Source organism: Phodopus roborovskii, unplaced genomic scaffold (assembly GCF_943737965.1).
Source record: "Phodopus roborovskii unplaced genomic scaffold, PHOROB, whole genome shotgun sequence".
NCBI lineage: Eukaryota > Metazoa > Chordata > Mammalia > Rodentia > Cricetidae > Phodopus > Phodopus roborovskii.
In genome coordinates, this window is record NW_026126461.1 from 5,081,404 (window position 1) to 5,104,481 (window position 23,078).

Sequence of the window (23,078 nt, forward strand, 5' to 3'; positions counted from 1 at the left end):
GACGCGGGGTCGCTGCGGAGGCTGAGGACCGAGTCGGCATGGCGGAGGGCGGGAGCCCCGAAGGGCGGTCCGGCCCGGGGTCCGCAGGTAACGTGAGCGGCGGGGGGTGGTGGGCAGCGCGGCTGCGTGTCGGGGTCAGTCAGTGGCCCTCGGGCATCCGGGGCGCTCGCCCTCCGTCCCCGCCCGCCAGGTTCGCGGAGCCGCAGCCGGGGTCAGAAAGTGGACGTCAGGCCTCGCGGGGCGCAGGGCGCCACCTCCGCCCTCGGCCTCTGGTGTTCAGCCCTCCCGCGGGTCCCCCCCGCCCCCCGTGGGGTTACAAGGCCAGGTGGAGCTAGTTAGCCGATCCGTTGGCGGATCCAAGTCCACGATGACCCCAGCTGTGTCGTGGGGCACGGAGCCTCTTCCAGGTCTGAGCACACTGGACAGGGGTCCGGCCTCTGTAGGGCAGGCTCCTTTTCCTCATCCCGTCCCGCCAGTCAGCGCACGGCAGAGATGGTGCATCGTAGCCACAGGACCCCCCCCCCCCCACACACACACACACTACCATGCTGTCCCCAGCGAGTTTGCCAGTGACATAGCATTTACAGCGGCACCTGACCCACCTTTTAGAAAGGCTGACACTTGCCACCTGGCTTAGCATCGCCACTTTGCGTTGCTGATACTGTGAAACTTGAGAACCTCCAGGAGAAGAATTTCCTGGTACGAAGGCCCACATTGGGGTCTCTCTGAGACTGAGGCGCGTCTCAGAGGTGACTTGCTGTGTGCATCTCTGGGTTTGGAGAGGCACTTGTTCTGTTCAGCTAACTCTGTTAGGAGTCAAAAATCTCAAAAGGCCACACAAATGACAGTTTTGTCATTCCTCCATCTAGTCTACAAACTTTATTGATGGTCTACTGTCGGCTTGGCTCACTAGAGGCTATCAGGGTGACTTGAAGAGACTAGATAAAGCCTCTACCACCAAGAACTTTGGTTGGCATTGACTTTGATCTCAGGGACAGACAAGATCTTTGAGTAGACTGCCCTGTCATGCAGAAGTGAGAGATGGGAGAGAGGTGGATAAAAGACAGCTATTTCTTAGTATAAAGAAGGGTCCCGTGGAAGAAACCATGGTTTTGGTCCCCTACAGTCTACTTTCAGTACCTGTTAGTGTGTTTCCAGCTTGGGGGAGGAGGGGTAGGTCTTGAGTGCTATCTTGGGAGTTGTCTTGTTTTGTCACTGGATTAGATGGTCGGAAAAACATAAACATGAAGCAGCCTTTGACTCTAGAATTGGGGGAGGTTCTGAGGGGGTCATGGCAGACTAGGATCGGCTAACAGGCTGGCAGTTACAAGGCCAGGTGGAGCTGGCCTTCAGCTGGCCTTGTAACTCCACCTGGAAAAAAAAAACTGGTAGCGTTGAAGAGAGGTGAGCAAAGGGAGGTTCAAAGACATGGGCAAGTCCTCTGGTGCCCACTTTCCCAACAGTCAGCCCACACATCTGAATCTTTCCCAACTTTGGCCTCGAACATTTATACCCATTGGTAAATGCAATACACTTACAATGATTGAAGGAGGACCTGGATAGAGCCTTAAAGAGTGGTTTCCAGCTTGATGCCCACCTGTCCATCTGCTGCACTTCTGGTTGTGGGATCAGAGGGAGCCACATAGGTGTTTGTGAACCTTGTGCTGCCGTTAGCCTTTTGTCTTGGACTTTCTGATCTGGAGGGTTAGGATACTTACTCATCACTACACTGTACCTTTAGGAGAATCTTGAAAAACTTCAGCATCTAGAAAAACCCTGCTTGTGAAAGGGTGTTCTTTAGAACTCTGCTCGAGTATATGGTAGGAAATCATCACAGGGCGGGAGACTTGTATCTCAGGGTTAGAATTTGTGCTGTTTTTATAACACCTATTGGTGCAATTTATATATATATATATATATATATATATATATATATATATATATATATATATAACTGGAGTTAAAATTTGGGCTGTGATGTGAACAAAGATGCAAGTGTTTCCAAACAGGTGATTAATTATACATATAATCCCCATTGACAATATTTCTCTCTCTGCTTTTGATGCCTGGTTTGTTGCTGTTATTTGGTTTATTATTGTTCAGTTTGGTGAGTTTTGTTATCTAGTATGGTAGAGGTTTTTTGTTTGCTTGTTTTTTTTTTTTTTTTAACCCCATTATTCTTTTGTTTGTTTTTTGTTTTTCAAGACAGGATTTCTTTGGCTGGCCTTTCACTTGCAGAGATCCACTTGCCTCTGCCTCCCAAGTTCTGGGATTAAAGGTGTCCGCCATGGCTGCCTGGCCCATTATTCTTACTGAAATAAAGAGCAATTCTCCCTTATGTATACCTACAAATACAATTTGAAATTTCTTGATATATATGGTATCAAATTTCTGAAGAGACTGGTTACATTTTATTTATGGGTGACCTTGAGAATTTCTCTAATAGTGGATCTTCTCATTCTAGTACATGGTATGTATGGTTTTTCTATTTAATCCTCTTTATTTTTTTGTTATATAGGCTGAATTTGTATTTATGCATATATTTTTTAGTTTTTTACTTTACTGAGGTGTTATTTTTTTCTCTCTGTATAAACATGAATATGTAGAGGTCAGAGGTCAACATTTAGTGCTATCCTCACTTTTCACCTTAGTTTTGAAACAAGGTCTCTCACTGCACATGGAGCCTTCAGATTTGGGTTTAGCTAGATTGGCTGCCAGCCAGCCCAGAAATCCACAACCCCAGGGAGCCTCCTGTCTTTGCTTCCCCTAGCCCCAGTAGAACTAGAGGCATGTGCAACTGGTCTTGGCTTTTTATATGAGTGGTGGGGATCATGAGCTTAAGGGCTCATGTTTGCATGGCAAGTACAACCAATTAAGGCATCTCCCCAGCCTCTTGAGGTATAATTTCAATATAAAATATATACCTTTGAGATTTATTTCCTGTTATTTCATTTTCATTACTACAACAAAATGCCTGAGATAGGATAACTATAAAGAAAAGAGGTTTATTTAGTTCAGCATTAGAGGCCGAATATCACGGTGGAGGTTCTGATGTAGGCCTCTCACCTTACCTATGGATGGCACCTGGAGACAGACAGCAGCGGGGGAGCTGTGATTTCCTGCTAACCAGGAAGCCAGAGACTAGGTGGGGCTGGTCTCATGCTCTTACAGTAATAACCCTCTGATAAGAGCTAGCCAGGATCCCAGGAGAACTTCTTTAGTCCTGCAGGAAGACACTTTCCTCTGACCCTGTGGAGTGGTCTTTGCTGCCTCCCAGCACTCCCACACCTCTAACACATGGCCCTCTGTGGATACAGTAGTACTCTGCTGAATTGTTTCTTATTGAGACACCCTTGTTACTTCTCAGAGCAGCATGGTAGGGAGCTCATCCACCTTCCAGGTAACAACTGTTGTTTGGCCCTTTGCTTTGGCTGACCAGCTGTCTTTGTAATAAATTCTTCTTTCAGATACCCCAATTTGAGATGCTCTTACATACTTGGGATAAATTAGAATAAGTACATGCTAGATTTTTTTGGTATAATATTTTAAACTTTAATTTGGTAGTTCTTTATTTAGGATATTCTATGTTATGAAGTACTACTATGTTATGAAGTACTATTGGCTTATTGTTCCCAAGTCCATCACCTTTTCTTTGTATAAAAAATTCTTAACAGGCTTGGTGTTTGATAAGGAAAACTTTACAGCTTCCTATTAAGAATTATTTTTGGGAATTTGAATGTTCCTGTATGGCTGGGCAGGAAGGAGACACTTCAAAAGGCATCCAGTTTGGTTGGCTTTGCTAATGGTTTCCCACCCTGATAGGAGTCCCTCTCTTCAGTGCAGGTCCTAATCTGAAGGAGTGGCTGAGGGAGCAATTCTGTGACCATCCACTAGAGCACTGTGAAGATACAAGACTCCATGATGCAGCCTATGTAGGGGACCTCCAAACCCTAAGAAACCTATTGCAAGAGGAGAGCTACCGAAGGTGAGTGTTCCTGCTGGGGCCGGTAACAGGGACCTGTGGGTCTTCAGGAGGCTGGAATTTGTGGTTTGGATTGCAGATTAAGACTGATGCTTCAGGAATTCACTTTGATTTTAGAGGGGGGACAAAAGGAAGAATTATTGGTGGTCAGATATTGTAGGCAGGGGTCCCTGGGCCCAAGTCTGGCCCTGTCATTGACCTTTGTGTTTTCTGGCAATTTGTCTTATCTGGGTATTGGCATTAGTTTCCTCTGTTTTTCTTGAAGCCTGTGTTAGAGATACCCCTCCAAGTCTCCAAGTCTTTAAAAAAACAAAAAAGATGTTTTATTTATTCATTTGAAACCACTATGTAGCCTTGGCTGGATCAGAACTCATTATGTAGACTAGACTGGCCTCAAATTCACAGAGATCTGCCTGCCTCTGCCCCCTGCTAGGACTAAAGGTGTGTACTGCTATCCCTGACTATTTTACTTATTTTAATTGTGTAGTATATGGGGGTGGGAGGGTATGTGCATGTAAACACAGGTGGCCACAGAGACATGAAGAGATCATCCCTTGGTGTTGCAAGTTACAGGTTATTGTGACCCACCCGATGTGGGTACTGGGAATTGAACTCAGGTCCTCTGGGAGAGTGGCACATGCTCTTAGCCATTAAGCATTTTCCCAGCCCATCTCCTATGGCTGTTTATTTTGGGTAGTTCTTTTCCTACAGCCACTTTATTGACATTCCTTTGATCTCTTTTTCACTTCTCCAGTCTGTAATGATCAGCCATAGGCCAGCTGACTTCCCACTATAGGGATGTGGCGGCTGCCATCTCCTTTGATTTCTTTTCCTAGCCTTTTGATTACAGAATCCTTCCAGTCACTAAGTCTTGGCTCTTCTTTTAAGGCAGAGTCTTAAAATATGTATCTCCCTGTGCAAGATGTTGGGAGAGCACCCATCATTCTCTCTGGGGGTTCCTTGAGTACTTTGGGTGAATGAAGCCCTAACTAGACATTGAGTACAACTGGAACTGGCTTTTTATACTTCTATGTTTCTACTTTGTCTTGAGGAGTGGATATAGGAAGTCCCTGTGGGAGACCTACACTACTGCCTTTGTGTAGACAATTCCCTAGCAAAGGATTCCTAACCAACCAGGAGTGTGTTCCTTTCATATCCTTCTAATGTCTTAGCACTCTTTTATAGAGCACATGCCTGTTGCGAGTAGTTTTTTCCCCTGCTGGCCTGGACCCACTGAGGCGGCAGCCCCAATTAACACACAGAGACTGTATTTGATATAATGCTGTTGGCCAGTTACTTGTTTCTTATCGGCTAGCTGTCTTAAGTATTAACCCATTTCTATTAATCTAAGTATTTCCACGTGGTCTCATCTTACCGGAGAGTGGGGCTGAGACCTCTGTTCTCTTTGGTCTCTACATGCTGGCTCCTCCTTACTACTTCCTCGAATCCTCCTTGTCTCCTAGTCCTGCCTATGCTTTCCTATTGGCCAACAGTGCATTATTCATTAACCAGTATGAGGAACATATTTATAGAATGACATCTCCCATCATCTCCTCTTTTCTGTCTAAAATAAAAAGGACTTTTACCTTAGCATAGCAAAATATATCACACAACAGTTATAAAGTAAGAATCACAGTTAACAATTTTTAGTTCATTAACATTCAGCAAGATTTAAAGAGGGTGTTCATGACCCTGCCTTTCTTGCCCTGTGTCCCTGATGGATCTGTATTTGTTTTGTAGAGGAACAGGCTTTGGAATGTGGGTTAAGAATCTCAGAACTAGAAATCTCATTTTTAGTGCTAATTATTTTGTCGAAGTCTCTAGTTTCCTTGTCAGTGGACCCTGAATACCTATTTTCTCTGCTTGAATTCAGCAGGGGCAATTGTGGAAGCCTTTCAGGACATAGAATACAAAGGGCTGGCGATGTAGTTCAGGGGTACAGTATTTGCATAGCATGTACAGGATCCTGGGTTTAATCTTCAGCACCACGAGAAAGAAAGCAGAACACAGGTGAAGGTATTCTAAGTCTGAGGGTTGGCTACCAAAATGGATATCTTTCTTGGGAGTCTCTGCCAGTGTGAGGAGGGAGAACAGCTCATTTGCCTGGGGTGACTCTCATAAGCTTCCTGTGTTCCCATCCAGCCGCATCAATGAGAAGTCTGTCTGGTGCTGTGGCTGGCTCCCCTGTACACCACTGAGAATTGCAGCCACTGCAGGCCATGGGAACTGTGTGGACTTCCTCATTCGCAAAGGGGCAGAGGTGGACCTGGTGGATGTCAAGGGGCAGACTGCCCTGTATGTGGCTGTAGTGAATGGGCACCTGGAGAGCACCAAGATCCTTTTGGAAGCTGGTGCTGACCCCAACGGCAGCCGGCACCACCGCAGTACTCCTGTCTACCATGCCTCTCGAGTGGGTAGGGATGACATCCTGAAGGCTCTAATCAGGTTAGTACTGCAGGTCCATAGCCATTGCCCTGGTTTCTGTACTTGCCATTCCTGATTTAAGAGTTGATTGTTAGAGGCCTTGGAAGGATTACTTCATTAGTGCTCTTCATTGCTCTCTGACCCACTGATGTCTTGTGCTTACTGTTAGTTTCCTTAACTTTTTGAGTTGTATGCTTATTTATTTTTAACAATGTAAAGTTTCAGTGTAATTCACCTTCATTTATAGCTTTGGCTATATTCTCTAAAGTTCTTTATTTAAATATTAAAATTTTTCGTGTGTGTGTATGTATGTGTGTGTACCATGTGTGGGTACCAGAAGGGGGCATCAGATCCCCTGGAGTTGGTACAGGTAGTTGTGAGCCATATGATGCATGCTGGGAACTGAACTCTGTCCTTTTCAAGTGCAGCAAATGCTTAATTGCTGAGTCATCTCTCTAGTCCCAGGAGCTTAATTTTTAAAATAGCCGTAGTTGAGGTTGGTTTCTTTGTTCTTAGAGTTATGGAAGAGGATTTTGTAATAACAGTGAAGATATTCATTATCGATGTCACTCACACACATTGTTGTGAATGCTTGTGTGATGTGTTAGCCTAAGTTCTTTTCTTTGAGATCCCCCTTTTTTCTTTGCCATCAAATCTGCCAAAATTTAGAGAAATGTTTAAGTCTGTAATCACTGTTGTGACTTTTGTCAGCTGCCTCTGCATTTCAATTAGGTTTTGCTCTGAGTATTGTGACTTAATTATATTAATATTACATTTACTTCAGTTTGAACCAGCTTGTGTTCTCCCTTTTCATATTTTCAGTAATGTCTTTCTACAGTAGGTATCTTGTTCATCCCTTACTGTGAAGGCCAGCTGTGAAGGTCAGTGTAGCTTTTGTAGCTAGTTAGCCCTTAGTGAGAGTCTTTGTGTAGAGGAGGAGCAGGTAAAAGTTTGTAAGACTGTCAACAGTGGGCTCAGATGAGTGAGCATTTGCCTGGTAGGGTTCTGGAAATATATTCTTTTTCTTTTTCCTCTTTTCAGTTTATTGCATGAAGGAGTTACACTAATTCAAGTTAAAAGCAGATCCCAAATGGTTACATTGTACAAGCTGTGAGGTTTTTAATCTTGTGATAGGGGACAGGAGGGAAATTCTCCTTATTGTAAGGAAATCCTCAAGTTTCAGAGAGTCACAAGCACCTCAAACCCATGAACCTTCAGCTGGGCGTCCTTAGCCAGTTCAATCTCTATCAGGAACTCGAGTATGTTCTTGAGCTGGTCACCCTGTAGGTGAATTACTTCTCCATATTCTGGATGTTCAATTACAATACCATTGCAGGCAAATTTCTTCTTCGACGCCTTCACTAGTTTGTTTTTTTTTTTTTTTTTAATCGTAATCGTCAGCAATCCATTGGACAGTGGTAAGGGTCTTCCTGCCCTTTCTTTGTTGAATTATTGTATGGATATAATCTTCAGTGCTAGCAGGAAGAGGTCATCACCTTTACTTGCATCAGCAAAGGGGTTGAAAGAGTGGAAGTTCTGGATAGTGGACATACGATTCCTTTTCCTAGATGGAAACGGCCTGCAGAAGGCGGCTGTGGGAGAAGGCGGGGAGAGGAGACCGAGCAAGGGGCTTGAGGGGTAGGCAGCTGAGTCCTCCATGGCAACTCAGTGACTGGGGCTGGAAATATATTCTTTCAAAAGGGTTTTATACTAATCAGCTGTAGACTTTGTATGGGGGAGAAAAATTATCAGGGAGGTTTTAAATTAGAGGGCAGTAAAGTTTGGGCTTTAAAAAATCATTTAGGCATTTCTAGCATGGCTATCTAAGCTACCTTAAATTCATGCTTTTACATTCTTAGAGAATTTAAGGGTTAATGTGGAAATATTTCTATTTTTTTTTTTTTTTTTTTTTGAGACAGGATTTCTCTGTGTAACAGCCCTGATTTTCTTGGAAATTGCTCTGTAGATCAGGCTGGCCTTAAACTCAACAAGATCCACCTGCCTCTGCCTCCTGAGTGCTGGGATTAAAGGTGTGTACCACTACTGCCTGGCTATGCTTTTGAATTTCTTATATTTGTGTGTTTTTGTGTGTACATATATATGTTCATGCACATTCCATAGTATGCCTGTGGAGGTCAGGGGACAACTTGTGGGGGTTGATTTTCTCTTTCCACTATGTGGGTTCTGGAGATGGAACTGAAGTCATTAGACTTGGCGACAAGATCCTTTACCCACTGAGCCATTCATTTGTGCCTGTGGAAATGTTTTTGATGAGTTAATGAAATTCTACTTTAGTTCAGAAATCCCTGTGGACGTTTCAGACAATACATCCTGTTTCCTCTGTGGGGCACAGGGCACTACCCTCACAAGAAAGCATATTAGCACATATTATTTTATTTATCATCTTTCTGTATTCCAAACTATGGTGATTGACTTTTAGAAAATGGAAGTTTGCTGGATGAGGTGATGCCTATTTTAATACCAGCACTGGAGAGGTTGAGGTAGGTAGTTTCAAAGGCTGTCTTTCCTACAGCTCAGTTGGTACCAGAGTGTCACACTGTCACACAAGATTATAAACAATTTGGAAGACATGTTTCCAATGAGGAAGGAGGAAATAATTACTATGCAAGATGCCGATTTCCTTTTGTTAGTTGAAGAATGAAATGGGATGATTTTCTGCCTGTATTCTCCTCTCACTCCTAGGAAGTCTCAGGGAAGTGTAAGGTTGTATTTGTAGAGGAAAGGTGCCCATAAAGGGTATCGGCCTTGTGTGTCGTCAGGCCTGTGCTGTCCCAAAGAAGCACCTTTGATTCCAGTTCCTTTGGAGACCTGAAGTGCAGATGGAGACAGATTGTGAAGCAGGACTGCTGGCGGAGACTGTTGCCATCTGCCGTCTAGGCAGGGAAAATGGTAGTATTCCTGTGTGTTGTCATTTCCTGTTTCAAGTGAAATATTCAGATGGTGACAGTTTGTGAGACATCACAGAACTGTCTGGGGCCAGGTGGCAGGTGACTGAGGAGCTAGGTGACTGAGTCTCTTGGACAGGAATCTTGCAGGACTAAGTCCTGCTGTCATTGATCATTGACCCTGTTTCTCCTGCCTTTTCATTCTGATCCTTTGGTGATAGTGGTGTCTGCCAGGTTTTTTACTGTAAGTTGTTCTTCCCTTTGTAATTAGTATCTTATGGGGAGACATTATACAACCATATATATGCCTTGTGCCTCATCTCAAATTTTTATTTATGTTATTGTAGACTTATGGTTTCTTATCTTGTTCAGGTGGAGTTACAATCCATCATTGTCACTTACAACCCAACATTGTTACTTTGAGGATCACATTAATGTTATTGGTGGTTTAAGCCAGCTTTGTGTCCTTATTGTTTTGTGAGCAGTTCCTTACTTTCATGACTAACAGGTAGTCTAAGCTCATTGAGTCAGTCCTGGAGTAAGTCTTCTTTCAGTGAAGAATTCTGTGCAGAAACAAGATCTAAGCTGGGCAGAGTAGCCTATGCCTGTAACCTAGCTATTTGAATGATTGCCACTAGTCTGTGCAACATAGTGGGAACCTGTCTCAAAAAGAAAAGAAACCAAGACTTGAAGTACTTTTAGGAGTTCATTCTACTCTGGAAGCATTGCTGTTCCATCCCTGGAGCCAAGGGTGTGTGTTCATAAAACCTTTCTGTTCCCATTATACACTGAAGCTAATCTGCATCTCTTGCTGCCTCTCCTCACTTCCCCTTGCCCGATTTGGGCTCCATTGGCTTATGCCAAGGCTTGTCCTTAGCAGGTCCCTTGCTTACTTTGTCAGAACTCTTCCCCCTGAGCCCGGTTGCCCTCCCTGTTGTATCTGGCCAAGGGCAACAGAAAAGACTTGCTGTGGGTACTTCAGCACCTGCATCTGGTGAGAGAGAGTCCTGACATCTGACTGTCCTTGGGAGTCAGGAAATGGTCAGCTCTGGGAGTCACTTTCTGACTGCCATGCACCTGCCTCCTGGGCAGAGCTGCATGACACTACCCTGCTGTGAAGCCACGCTTCCTGTTCTGGGTCCTTAAGTCCTTGCAATTGAACCTGATGCTGGGAGTATTCCTGCAGTCCCGTGAGGCTGAATGTTTAGACTCTCTGAAAAGAAGACTCATCATGTTGGGGAGCACAGCATGGCTGAGCAGCTGCGGATATACATGGGTTTGCTGGTTCCTCTTTACTCTCAGGTTTTAGTGGTTGCTTCACCGTGGAAAGTGTTTACATGGTTCCAACTATAATCTACACAGCAAGGTGTATTGAAAAAAGTCTAGCTTTTAGCCTTGTCTCATTGTCCTGATCGCTCCCTCCCCTCTAGGTAAGTGTTTAGGTCTATAATTTGTCCTTCACTATTACAAATGCATATGTGTGGCCGAGTATTCTATATTTACACATGGCAAACCTGTAAATAAGTATATACTGCACACGTTCCTACCTCCCCTTTCTCATACATTCATGTGCTCTGGAGGATATTCCAGAGCAGTGGAACAATATTCCTCCTTCCCTTCATAGCTTGTTAGTTCTGCCTCTTAGGGGTAAAACAGACAGTCCCTGTTGGTGGTTTCCTGGCTCAGCTATTAGGAACAGTGATTTAATGAATTGTCTTGTGCACACATCTTCTTAGTTTTGTAAATGTGTCTTGGGAACAAATCCCAAGAAGTGTGATGGATGGGTTCGAGGGTAAGTGCATCTGTAATATTGATAGAATTGCCAAATTTCTCTCCAAAGGGAATGCCCCATTTCAGTTGTCATCAGTGATGATAGTTCTGTTTCTATTAAAGCACAGGCAGTAAACATTGGGAGTAGAATCTTGGGGTACTTTAAAATTCAACAAAATTCTTTTAGCGTGTGTGAGAGTCACTTCATGGCATGGGTGTGGAGGTCAGAGGACAACTGACAGAAGTCGGTTCTCTCCTTCCAGAGTGTGGGTACCAGGGATTGAACTCAGGCCATCAATCAGTCTTGATAACAAGGGACTTTACCCACTGAGCCATTTCACCAGCCTAAATAAATTTGCCTAGTTTCCATATGGGTTCATAGTTTATTTGGAAACTCTGATCTATTTGGGATTAATCTTGGTGTGCACCGTGGTGAATGGACTGTCTTTTCCCATATGCATCCCCAGTTGTCCTGGGGAAATAAGTATTAAAAAGTTCAAGACCACCCTTCCCCATTAAGACAGGAAAGTGACTGTCATGTTCATTCTAGGCTGAGTTTTCCCCTGTGTTTGATCTGCTGTTAGTTGAGTCTTTGAATACAGTACCTGCAGATGAGAGGGATGGTGTATCTGAGACCGGTGGAGTCTCTAGAGGTTCCCTGTGTGACTGTCTAATGCCGTCTTTAGGGTGCTGGACAGTCTGTGTGGTCTGAGTTTGACTTACTATAACTTACTTTTCTCTTCCTGTAGGTATGGGGCAGATGTAGATGTCAACCATCATTTGACTCCTGACACCCGGCCCCCTTTCTCAAGGCGGCTTACATCCTTGGTGGTCTGTCCTCTATACATCAGTGCTGCCTACCATAACCTTCAGTGCTTCCGGCTCCTCCTGCAGGCTGGGGCAAATCCCGACTTCAATTGTAATGGCCCTGTCAATACACAGGAATTCTATAGGGGGTCCCCTGGGTGTGTCATGGATGCTGTCCTGCGCCATGGTTGTGAGGCGGCCTTCGTGAGCCTGCTAGTAGAGTTTGGAGCCAACCTGAACCTGGTGAAGTGGGAATCACTTGGCCCAGAGGCAAGAGGCAGAAGGAAGATGGACCCTGAGGCCTTACAAGTCTTTAAAGAGGCCAGAAGTAAGTGGCCTGAACTCAGCACTGCCTTGTGGTCTGGGGTTGATTGAACCAGTGAGATGTAATCGTAACTGAAACAGGGCTTGGAGAAATGGCTCAGCTGTTAAGAGCACTGACTGCTCTTTCAGAGGCCCTCATTCCTAGAGGCTCCCAACTGTCTATAACTCCAGTTCTAGAAAACCCTCCTCTGGCTCTGTAGGTACTGCATGCCTGTGCCCAGACATACATGCATGCAAAACACCCATACACATGAAAATGAATAAGTAAATATTAAGTAACAAAACAATACCCCCCAAAAAAATTTCAGCTAAGCACTGATCAGAGCCCTCAGTGTGTGTGTGTGTGTGTGTGTGTGTGAGAGAGAGAGAGAGAGAGACAGAGACAGAGACAGAGAGAGGAGAGAGAGTAGAGTATAGGTCAGAGGGCAACCTCAGGTACTGTTTACCTTTATTTTGAGACAGGGTAGCAGAACAGCTGGGGTCTTTTCTCCTTCCCTCCCTAGTGCTGGGATGACACTGTGTGTCACTGTTCTTGGTTTCTTTGGGAGGATGAGTCGTGTTTTCATGGCAAGCTTTTCACTGATTAAACTCTCTCCTCAGCCTTAGATGGGTATTTTGCCATTTCTAAACACCTAAAGCTGATGCTAAAACTCTTTAGATGCATGCTTTCAAAGGTCTTAGAATTGTATTATTTACCTTTTGCTCTGCTTTTTGACCTCACTTTTAGCTAATGATTTCTTTTTCACATTTTTTTTTTCTTTTTATTTCTTGTTTCTTAGATCATTGTACCAAATGATAGGTTTCATCATGTCATTTTCTTTAAACATTTAAACAAAATATTTGAATATATTGTATATGCGTGTGTGAAGCATGCATATGCCATAGCATGAGTGTAGAAATCAGAGGACAACTTAAAGGAGTAAATTCCTTCTGCCACAATGGTCCCATGGTTGAACTCAGGTGATTAAGTGTAGAAGTAGCATTCTTTCCCTCTGAGCCATCTTGTTGGCCCATCATGGTGTTTTCATTCGTGGATCATTGTGTTTTACTCTTAATTTATCTTTGCCTTCTCTGCCCTCCTTACCCCTGACTTTCTCTTCATATGTATTTTAGTGAACAGAGATATAAACTCATTTTCCAGAGTTCCTTTCCTTTTTTTAGTTCCATTCAAATAGCCTTAGATTGAGTTGTGTGGTAAATCCAGTTTTTGTTAAAATGAAATCTGGAGTTTGCCTGTTTGTGTAGAAGCATTTTGCCAAGGAGTTAGTAAGTCAGTGGCAAGAGAGTTTGAACTTTACCTGTGCTTGGGTTTATTGTCAGTGTTCTCTGGAATTCAGAAATTAACCTGTGTGTCTGTCTTATTTCCTGCCTGGTGCCCCCTCCCCTCACTCTGCCATCTTGTCAGAGGACATCTGAATTGATAGTCTTTTCCTTGGTCTCTTACTTCTCAAAGAACATTAGTACCATTAGTGTGTGTTTGCCATCTACATCCAAGCTAGTTTATGGAAACATGTTCTTGTTTAGCTGTGTGCAGGTTGCTGGGCGGTGGCCAGCTGGGAAGCAGGCTGATAGACTGAAGCTGCTTGTGTTCACATCCTTTTTCTTGTCATCATCTCCTCCTGAGATGGGGTTTTAACGGCTGTGTCAGTCTTTTTGATCTGGAGCAGGACTGTCATCCTAGTCTCTGAATTCAAATACTGCAAACTTGGTGTCCTCAGGCCTCCTTGCTCCTGCTGGGATAGCAAAAGTGAGGGTCATTTGCTGTCATCTGTGGGATCTCCTGTGGGCAGCCTTTTCTAGGGCATTGAGAATTGCAAAGGGGCCACTGCCACCAATGAGCACATGCCTGGTTAGATGGAATCAGATAGCAGGGCCTTCCTTGCCTCCAGGGTCTTCTTGTCTCTGAGGTTAGGAAGTTGTTACGTTAGTGCAGTTTTGTCCTCTATAGTTAACTTGGGCCTTTGGAACTGGAATAGAATAAACTTTTCCCTTCACACTCTCCAGGTATTCCCAGAACCTTGCTGAGTTTGTGCCGTGTGGCTGTGAGAAGAGCTCTTGGCAAATACCGACTGCATCTGGTTCCCTCGCTGCCGCTGCCAGACCCCATAAAGAAGTTTCTGCTTTATGAGTAGAATCAGATGCAGTGTTTACTGCAGTAAGGAAGCCGATCATCTGCAGTAAAAGTTGACACAGACTTTGCATCCTGTGAACCATGTCCTGTGCTGCCAACTTGTTCCCTGGCTGTCAGTGAAGAAGAAACGGCCATGTTCTCTTGGATTGTGATTCTGTCTCAGGTGCTCGGGCCATTGGACACTCCTTGAGTCGTTGTCAGCTGAGAGGCACATACAAACTTAATTTTGTTCTTCAGTATCTCTGTTTTGGATTTTTACTGTTACATACTAATGAAATGGGCTGTAAACGTGTGCAATATGGGTTGAACCTGCAAACCTCATGGTAGCCCTAATGGGGAAAGCTTGTATGCTTCTATTTATGTTTTATTTTGCAATTTAATTGTTCTTTTAAGGCTTGATCCAAACAAGAAAAGAGTTTTGGTAAGAAAACTTGTAGAGCGTAGAAACACAGTTCATGCACTTGCTAGTTTGTTTCCCTGCCCAGGTTTGTCTGTATGGCTGTTAGATGCACATCCCTTCTTGCCGCTGCTGCACTCTCTAGGGAGTGTCTTCATTCCAAGATGGTTTCTTGGCTGCATATACTGCCTGCTGTCTTAGTTCATGGAGGTCCCAGCGCAGCGTCCACAGTGCAGCACTTGTCCTGTCAGGGGTTTTCTGATGGCTGTCTCACCCTGGGGGTCTTCAGACAGTGATTACCTTTAGAAGGCCCACCTGGAACTAGCCAGGAAGCCACCGATCACATTCAGACCAGGGACCATCCCAATAGCACTCACTGCCAGTCTTCACAGGATAAGATGACTCTGGGGTGCTCCGCACAGATCCTCCCTACAGAAAGTGGGAACTGTATCGGCCACCTGGGCGGCTCCAGGCTACAGCTGCTTGGGGCCCACCAGGCTCTTTCTCCCTCTTTCCGGTCTAGTGCCTTTGTGGGCACTCCTGGAGAGCCTCTCTTCCTGCCCAGGGTTGTTGGTGAGTGGGAGCGATGAGCTCAGTGCAGGTGTGAGGGCCATGGGCAGGTGGGTCAGGAACTGTGCATAGAAAGCCTTGAGCATCCTCAGGTCACTCCTGTTTTGGTGAAATCAAATTTTGTCATTTTGAATCTTCTTAGGATCTGTGGTGATTGTAGACTTGAGAATGTTTAGGGAGAAACAGACATTAAAGCTGTTTAGAGTTTTGTTCATAAAAGAAATCTAACCTGGTACTCTTATGTAGTTTAGCTGACCAGACAGGCCATGGTGGCCTTTGTATTCTGTGGGTGGAGTCCAGACCCCACCCCAGTGTCTCAGAATGGCCCTCTGTAGCAGCAGCAAGCTGGCCAAAATGCACTACATGGATTTCTAGTGGGCCTTGTCCAGCCCTGCCAGTGAGCTCTGTGTCTGGGGAGGGAATGAGTGGGGCCAGAGCCTGTTCCTCTCCAGCCTCCCACAGCTGCTCTGTAGGGGGCCCAGGCTACAGCTCTTCACTGGGATGTGAGTCGCTTCCCCTGTGCTAGGGTTTTCAGTCTCAGCACTGTGAAGTTCTGCTGCTTGTTCCATACTTGAGACTGGCAAACTTGAATGTGAAATGGCATTGGTGCTGACGGAGGCTGTCCCTCCTTTCCAGTATCACTACAAGGGTGCTGCATTTTGTTGCTATCAAAGATGAGGTAGGTACAGGGTAGGAGAGAGCACACTATTGCCGTGAGAGCACCCCAGGTTCATGAGCGGCACCATGGGAAGTTGATGTGGCCTTGCGGAGGACTGCCACTTTCCTTGGCAGACTTCTGAGCCTGTGTCTTCCCCAGCGTGGAAGGGTGGTAAGCCTGATAAAACTGCAGCCTAATGGCTGAGCTGGTCCTGGTGGCTCAGAGGGAAGGAGCCTGAAGCTGTCCCCGCTCATCCAAGGGGTGTCAGTGTGATTGTTGCTATTCCTGGGGCAGCCACTTGATTTAAAGATGCTTGTGCCTTCAGTCTGGGCCAGGCAGGCTGGAGTTGAGCCAGTGCTGAGTCCTCAGAATTTATCTTCTCAGTGTACTTTTAGACATATTTCCAGAAACCTACCTACTGTGGTTTAATAAGGATCAGGATAAACAATTAGGCCGAACAGATGTTTATTCAGGGAGAAATAACTCACATCATAGACAGATGAACACCAACAGGTTCCTTCTTCCAAGAATTCCTCTGGATCTCCTCCTGTCCCAGTGCGGTGCCTGGCAAGAGAGCCCTCTCGCCTCCTCGGACCTAGTTCCCCAGGTCACTTCCGCCCCTGGCTCCACCCCCAATGGGTGTGGTCAGTGCCACAGAAGGAGACAATGAATATCCCAGTGTCATATGTTGTGTAGCTATTTTACTTGTTTTGCTTATCACTTTATTTATTTATCTATTTACCTATCTATTTGTTTTTTTTGTTTGTTTATATTCTTCCATAAAAGGGCTTAAGGTGGAGATTTTTGTTTTATTTTGACATTAGGTAGATTCAGGCAAAAATACTTGTTAAGTAGATAATTAGCAGTTTCCAAATGTTGACCATTTCTGTTGTCAGGCTTAAGGACCATCAGTTCCAAAGTTTTCCCTCTGCTCTTTCGTACATGTTTCTTTTTTGGGGGGGGGGTTGGGGTGAGGGGGAGACAGGATTTCTCTGTTTAACAGCCCTGGCTGTCCTGAAAATTGCTTTGTAGACCAGGCTGGCCTTGAACTCACAGAGATCCACCTGCCTCTGCCTCTCAAGTGCTGGGACTAAAGGTGTGTGCCACCACCACCCGGCTTCATGCATGAATTTTTTTCTTAAGCACACTTTTTCTTTTTCTCTCTCTCCCTCCCTCCCTCCCTCCCTCCCTCCCTCCCTCCCTCCCTTCCTTCCTTTTGCAGTGTTCTGCCTGCATGTATGCCTGCAGACCAGAAGAGGGTGCCAGATCTCATTATAGATGGTTGTGAGCCACCATGTGGTTGCTGGGAATTGAACTCAGGACCTTTGGAAGAACAGCCAGTGCTCTTAACCCCTGAGCCATCTCTTCAGTCCCCAGTGATTTTTTTTTTTTTTTTAAGATAAAATTTCCTGAAAGAAAAAAAAATATATATAAGTCCTAAACAGCAGAAAACATGCCCTGATTTGCCTTGACTTGCCCTGACCTGTCTCAGCTAGTTCCTGGAGGACCCTCCTGCTGTGCCTTTCAGTGGACTCTGGTGAGGTCCTGTGATGTGAGAGTTGACTCAGGCAAGTGCTTTGGGAGCCGTCTCTGTGAGGTGTGAACTGCTTCTTAGTGGAAGTGCACTTACATGGTGTACGCTGAGATGCAGGACTGACCTTGTGCTCTGGTGGCACAATGGGATCATTGTGGCCCACAGTGCAGCATTCTCAGAGAGCTGCGCAGGTGCCAGGGATAAGGACAGCATGCAGTACTCGAGGAAACCAAATTTCCTCAGCTGAGTGCATTGCCTCTTTCTTATTCTGCTGTCATGTCCTTCCTGACCAATAATAGAATGTCTACTTGAAAGTGATGGTATAGGCTGTCATTGCATTTAAAACACTCTTGATTGCAATCCCAGAAGTGTTTTTTGTTTTTGTTTTTTTTTTTTTTTTTCAAATTTGCTTGTTGCTTAAAATGCTGGCATAGTCCGCTGTAGTGGGTGTTACAAAGGAATGAGAAAATTTTGGATCTTACATAGCCTTTGTGGCGGTGAAAGGCATTGGAGCTATCCCATTGCCCAGAGTCTAAGAGTAATCTCTAGGATCACTTTGCATGGCCTGAGAAGTTTAGGCATGCGTTTGATGGCCCTCAACCACCCCAAATTCATGAGGCCATCCACAGGAAGTCAGTATGGCCTTTCTGATGAGAATTGCTTGTTCCCCACTCAGGCCGTGGGGACGAGTGGCACCAAGGATGCTAGTGATGGCACTAGCAGTGGTCTGCTGGTACCTTTGCCTCCTTACTGCCTGCCCTGGAGGCGCTGAGCCCTACCTGCCCTAACCTGCAGGGTCTAATGACTTTCCATCAGCCCAGTGATCCCTGGAAGTGCCTCTTGACTTGGGAGCTCTTTCCTGCCCCTGTTTACGTTCACCTCAGTACGCTCCTTCCCATACTCCCTTGCGTGCAATGTAGTAGTAGGTCCATGTGCATACCTGGTTAGGGATGAATGGTTATTCAAGAAAGCCTCACAGATAGGAACATACAGGTTTTGAAGTGGACAGTGTTGGTGGAGTATTTGCTGTCCACTCTAGCCTGACAAAGGATGATGAAGTGAGGAGGATCCATGGGGACTTCTGGAGCCTCAGGAATTCATGGAGCTCTTTTCAGTCCTGTGGATCGAACCCCGATCTTGTGCATGTGAGGCAAGCACTGTACTACTGAGCTGTGTCTTCAGCCTCTTTGTTTCATAGATAAACCAAGCAATGGAAGGATGTCTGTAAATCTGACTTGAGATTGGCATTGATGGACATAGCTGTCTTGTACGTGCAGTGTGAGTGTTTGCCTCTGACATCTAGTGAGCCTCACTCTTCCTGCAGTGCCTGTATAGTTTCCACTGCTTCTGCTGCTGTTGGGTGTGTGTAGTGTATCATGCACTGGGGTCTGTGTGTTTGTGCTGGAGACATGCTCACTACAACCTTCTCTTCCCTACCTGGGGATAAGTGTGTACTTGTTTGCAGTGACCAGGACAGATTGTTGTTGCCCTTGTGCCTAGTTAAGAGCTTTCAAAAGTACAATGACATTTTTGATACATTGTTATAATAAATGCTTTATTGACCTCTGATTTCCCTCCAGAATGCCTTAATTTTGTGACCTGTGTCTCATTGGGTAGAAGCTTCCTCCCACGTGCAGTCTCTTATTCACATTTATGTGTTCATTCCTTCATTGTGTGTGATGTATATGTTCGCGTGTGTATGCACTCCCGTGTAAGCTATGTTGTAGATGTGGAGATCAAAGGACAACTTATGGGAGTTGGCTCTCTCCTTTTACTATGTGAGTTTCAGGGACTGAGCTCAGATAGCCACATGGTGGAAAGTGCCTTTATCCTCTGAACTGTGTTATCAGCCCCCATGTGCAATTGTGTGCACAGTTCAAGTAGAAGGGACTGGCTCCTGCATAGTTTCCTGTGGCTGGAGAGAATGCTTTACAGCAGGAGTTTATAGCTGTTCAGGGGGTCCTGGGGCTGCAAGGAGGAACCCATAGTGTTGCTCAGGATTAAGCTACCTAACAGCCTGTTTCACCTAGTGGCTTGAGTTCCTGGGTTGAAGAGAGTTGCATGCCACAGCTTTCCAGCCAGTGATGTTGCAGCATTCTGTGCTGTGGGGACGTGGTGGATGCTGCCATTTTCTGTCCCATGTTATATATGACTTATTTTGCCAGTTTGAGGACAAAGCTGTGGCGGTTTTGGATGAGCCTGGAGAGAATGAACTGAATTAAAGTATTTCTTCATCTTGAGTGTCTGGCTTCCACTGTGCCCTCTGTGTTCTCCCTTTCAGAAGTTGTCCCCTTCCCATACACCTGGTGTTTTCCTGAAAGGAAGGACAGTGTCCCCACTCCCTCTGCCATCCTTCAACCATTTGTGCAGCAGAGGCTGCCTGTCCATGCCTAGGTGAATGAGTCATCCATCCATCTCCATCTTCCGTGTGGAATTGTTTTATGAGTCAGGGTCTCATGTAGTCAAGGATTACCTTGGACTCTGATCTGCTGAGATCACAGGTATGTCCCATTGTGCCTGGCCTCATAATGGCACTGTTTAGTTTGGAGGCTGCAGAATTCAATTACGTTATGATTCAGTGTGTCTGTTTACATTGCTTCTTCCTAATCTTGACACAGCAGAGCCTTTCAAGAGGATGGATGAGTGCTAACTCAGAACAACCTGAGAAGCAGTACTGTAAGAGAGACAAAGAAACAGAGAGTGTGAGCTCCTGGACTTCTGGAACTGACAGCTGGTGCCTCCCAAGTATTTGAGGGAAAGGGTAAAATAGGACTGGCCACCAACCTTCTAAGAAGCAAGTAGCCCCCACCCACCACACACGAGGCAGTTGACAACATTGTGCTTTCAGTCTGCTCCATGTTGCCCTTCAGGCAGAAAGTGCAGCAACAGGCTTCTCTGAAAATTCACCTCTACTCTAAGGAAACTACCTGTAGCCGTGTGGTATGTGGCCACAGAAATGATCACACACACTATTCAGGGGACTCCCAGTGAGAGTTCTGAGAACCAGGCTTCAGTTCCCAGATCACCAGGGAAAGCTTGTGCTAGTGGCAGGAAAAACGCTGATTTCAGACTGGAGAACCACTGGGGCCAGTAAACAGTAGCTGTACAAAGTGCCACGAGTGATCGGCGTTGGGTTCCCCACAAAGTGCCATGAGTGATCGGCGTTGGGGTTCCCCAATTGGCACTTTAGAAATGAGAGACAGTGGGACTTCTGCTTCAAATTTTTGAAGGGAAATTATTTCTAGGTCAATTAAAAGTCAATCTGAATGACCTATGAACTCTAAGAGTTTAGGAAATTACTCCAGGATACCCTTCAAAATGAGGGAGTACAGAAGAATTTGAAGCTCCAAAATAAAAATGTAAGGCACCAAGCCATATGGAATGTTTGCTTAGTCTTTGGCATTGGACACTGAACACCACAGTTATTGATAAGTATAACGATGAAAACTAGTTGAGCAAGAAAAAGTTAGCACAATAAAAAGCATCATAAGACAGCTGTGATTGGTATGTGAGTGCTCCTGATAAGAGAGAATGGTAATATAGCACAGTGCTAGCAATCTAGCTGTGCCAGAATGGTGTGGATGGAAGGTTTGAAGATAACTGTTAGTAGAGGCTAAACAGTTCCCATTGTACACAGAGAGGGGCAAGTAGTCACCCCAAAGGGAGACAGGCTCAAAATTAGTGTGGTAGGAAATATCCAAGAGGGCAGAAGGGGACAGTAACAGCAGAAATTTACTAAACATACCCCAAATATATAACAAAGCTTAGAAAAAGAAAGGTAATCCTAGCTAGTACAAGAAATGTAGACTCTGAAACATTGTTCAAAAGTGTCTCATGTATGGGCTGGAGAGTTGGCCCAGCAGTTAAGAATACTGGCTGCTCTTGCAGAGGACCCAGGCCCTTCCCAGTATCCATATAGCATCTTTCAACCATCTAACTCCAGTCCCAAGGGATCTGATGGCCTCTTCTGACCTCTGTGGGTACCAGACATGCTCGTGATACACAAACATATGCAGGCAAAACACACAATAAAATAAGCTGGGTGGTAGTGGTGGTGCACGCCTATAATCCCAGCATTCAAGGAGGCAGAGACCAGCCTGAGTTTGAGGCCAGCATGGTCTACAGAGCAAGTTCCAGGATAGCCAGAGCTACACAGAAATCCTGTCTCAGGGAAAAAAAAAAAAAAAAAGTTTCTTGTAGCCCATGCTGATCTCTACTCATTGTGTGCCTGAGGATGACCTTGAACTTGTGATCCTCCTGCTTCTAATCTCCCAAGTGCTGGAATTACAGACAGGTAGATGCCACCATGCCTGACTATTACTAAGAGAACATACACCCATCACTTCGCTAGACCTGCATAAATCCTTACTACTTTCTAAATCTTATACCCACAGGTAAGTGTATTCACCTTTTATCAAAGAAACCTTACAGTAAGTAGAGATCATCACACTAAATCACAACTGAACACAAGGCATAAATCAGTGGATCTTAGGGAGCCCACAATAGACACATCTACATATGGCCCCAGCAGCAGGCCTAGCAACACGGGTTTTATACATATGGAGACTGAACAACCATTTTAAAGCATCTACTTCCAAGGAGATTGGCTTTCCAGATAAAGGAAGTACATCTTGGATGACGTCGGAAGTCAAAAATCAGTGCATAGCAGTGAGATTCAAAATAACATGGGATTTAAGACTGTCAGTTTCTCCTGGACCCAATAAAGAGGATCCCTGCTTCAGGTATTTTGGTTCTGCCTTTTCCTTGCCAATGCCCTGACTTTGCTAGGAGACTTGCGGGTGCCTGTGAGGAAGGATGGCTGGCTGAGTGTCTCTGAGTCCTCCGTGGGGAAGCTGAGTTGTCTGTAAACTCATGGTAGGTGAGGCCCAGTTGGGTTGCGACCCTGGGTAAGACTGGTAATTCAGAGTCAGGGAAGACTGTTACTTCCTCCTCTAGTGTTCCTCTGGCGACCTCTGCTGGAGGATAGAGCCTAACCTTGAGGCAGCATGCAAGGGAAGAATCCAAAACTGCAGCAGGACAATTCAAGGTGGAGGAATTAAAGCAGAGATGTGTGCAGCCAACTGGTGCCAGAAAGCTCATGTTAAGTTAGTGCATCCCCAATGCTTAAAAAAGACGGGAAGCTCATACTGGCCCACCTCACTGATAAGCACAGATGCAAAATCCCAAGAAAAACACAGCAAACCAGTTAGCAGCATACTAAACACAATGCATTGGGACTATAGTGCCCATCTATACAGCTCCAGCTGGCTCTCCACCAAGAAAGATTGGTCTTTCTTCATTGCACACTCTCTGAACTGTAGCACTGGTAACATGTCACCTGGAATGCTGGGCCAGGCTATGGCCATGCTCTCTGTCCCTTCCTGCTTTTAGTTACAGACAGCGAACTCTTCATGGGATGCTGGAGTTGGAGATGAAAGCACCAGATGAAGTTCTCCTGGACAATCAGGGATCTTGTCTTGTCCAGTTACACAAACCATACTTATACTTCCAATTGTTGAACTAACATCTGTGTTTCACAAGGACCAGCCCACACTGAGGTCCATTTCTTGCTTTC

General features: G+C 45.2%; 1 protein-coding gene across 1 annotated transcript; it reads left to right on the forward strand.

Moving 5' to 3' along the window:
• Asb1 (ankyrin repeat and SOCS box containing 1) lies at window positions 1-14,580 on the forward strand. Its single transcript, XM_051190798.1, has 5 exons — window positions 1-87; window positions 3,844-3,985; window positions 6,125-6,427; window positions 11,832-12,217; window positions 14,218-14,580. The coding sequence occupies exons 1-5, from the start codon at window positions 39-41 to the stop codon at window positions 14,343-14,345; spliced, it is 1,008 nt and encodes a 335-aa protein (XP_051046755.1). The 5' UTR covers window positions 1-38; the 3' UTR covers window positions 14,346-14,580.
• Window positions 14,581-23,078: the final 8,498 nt, after the last annotated feature.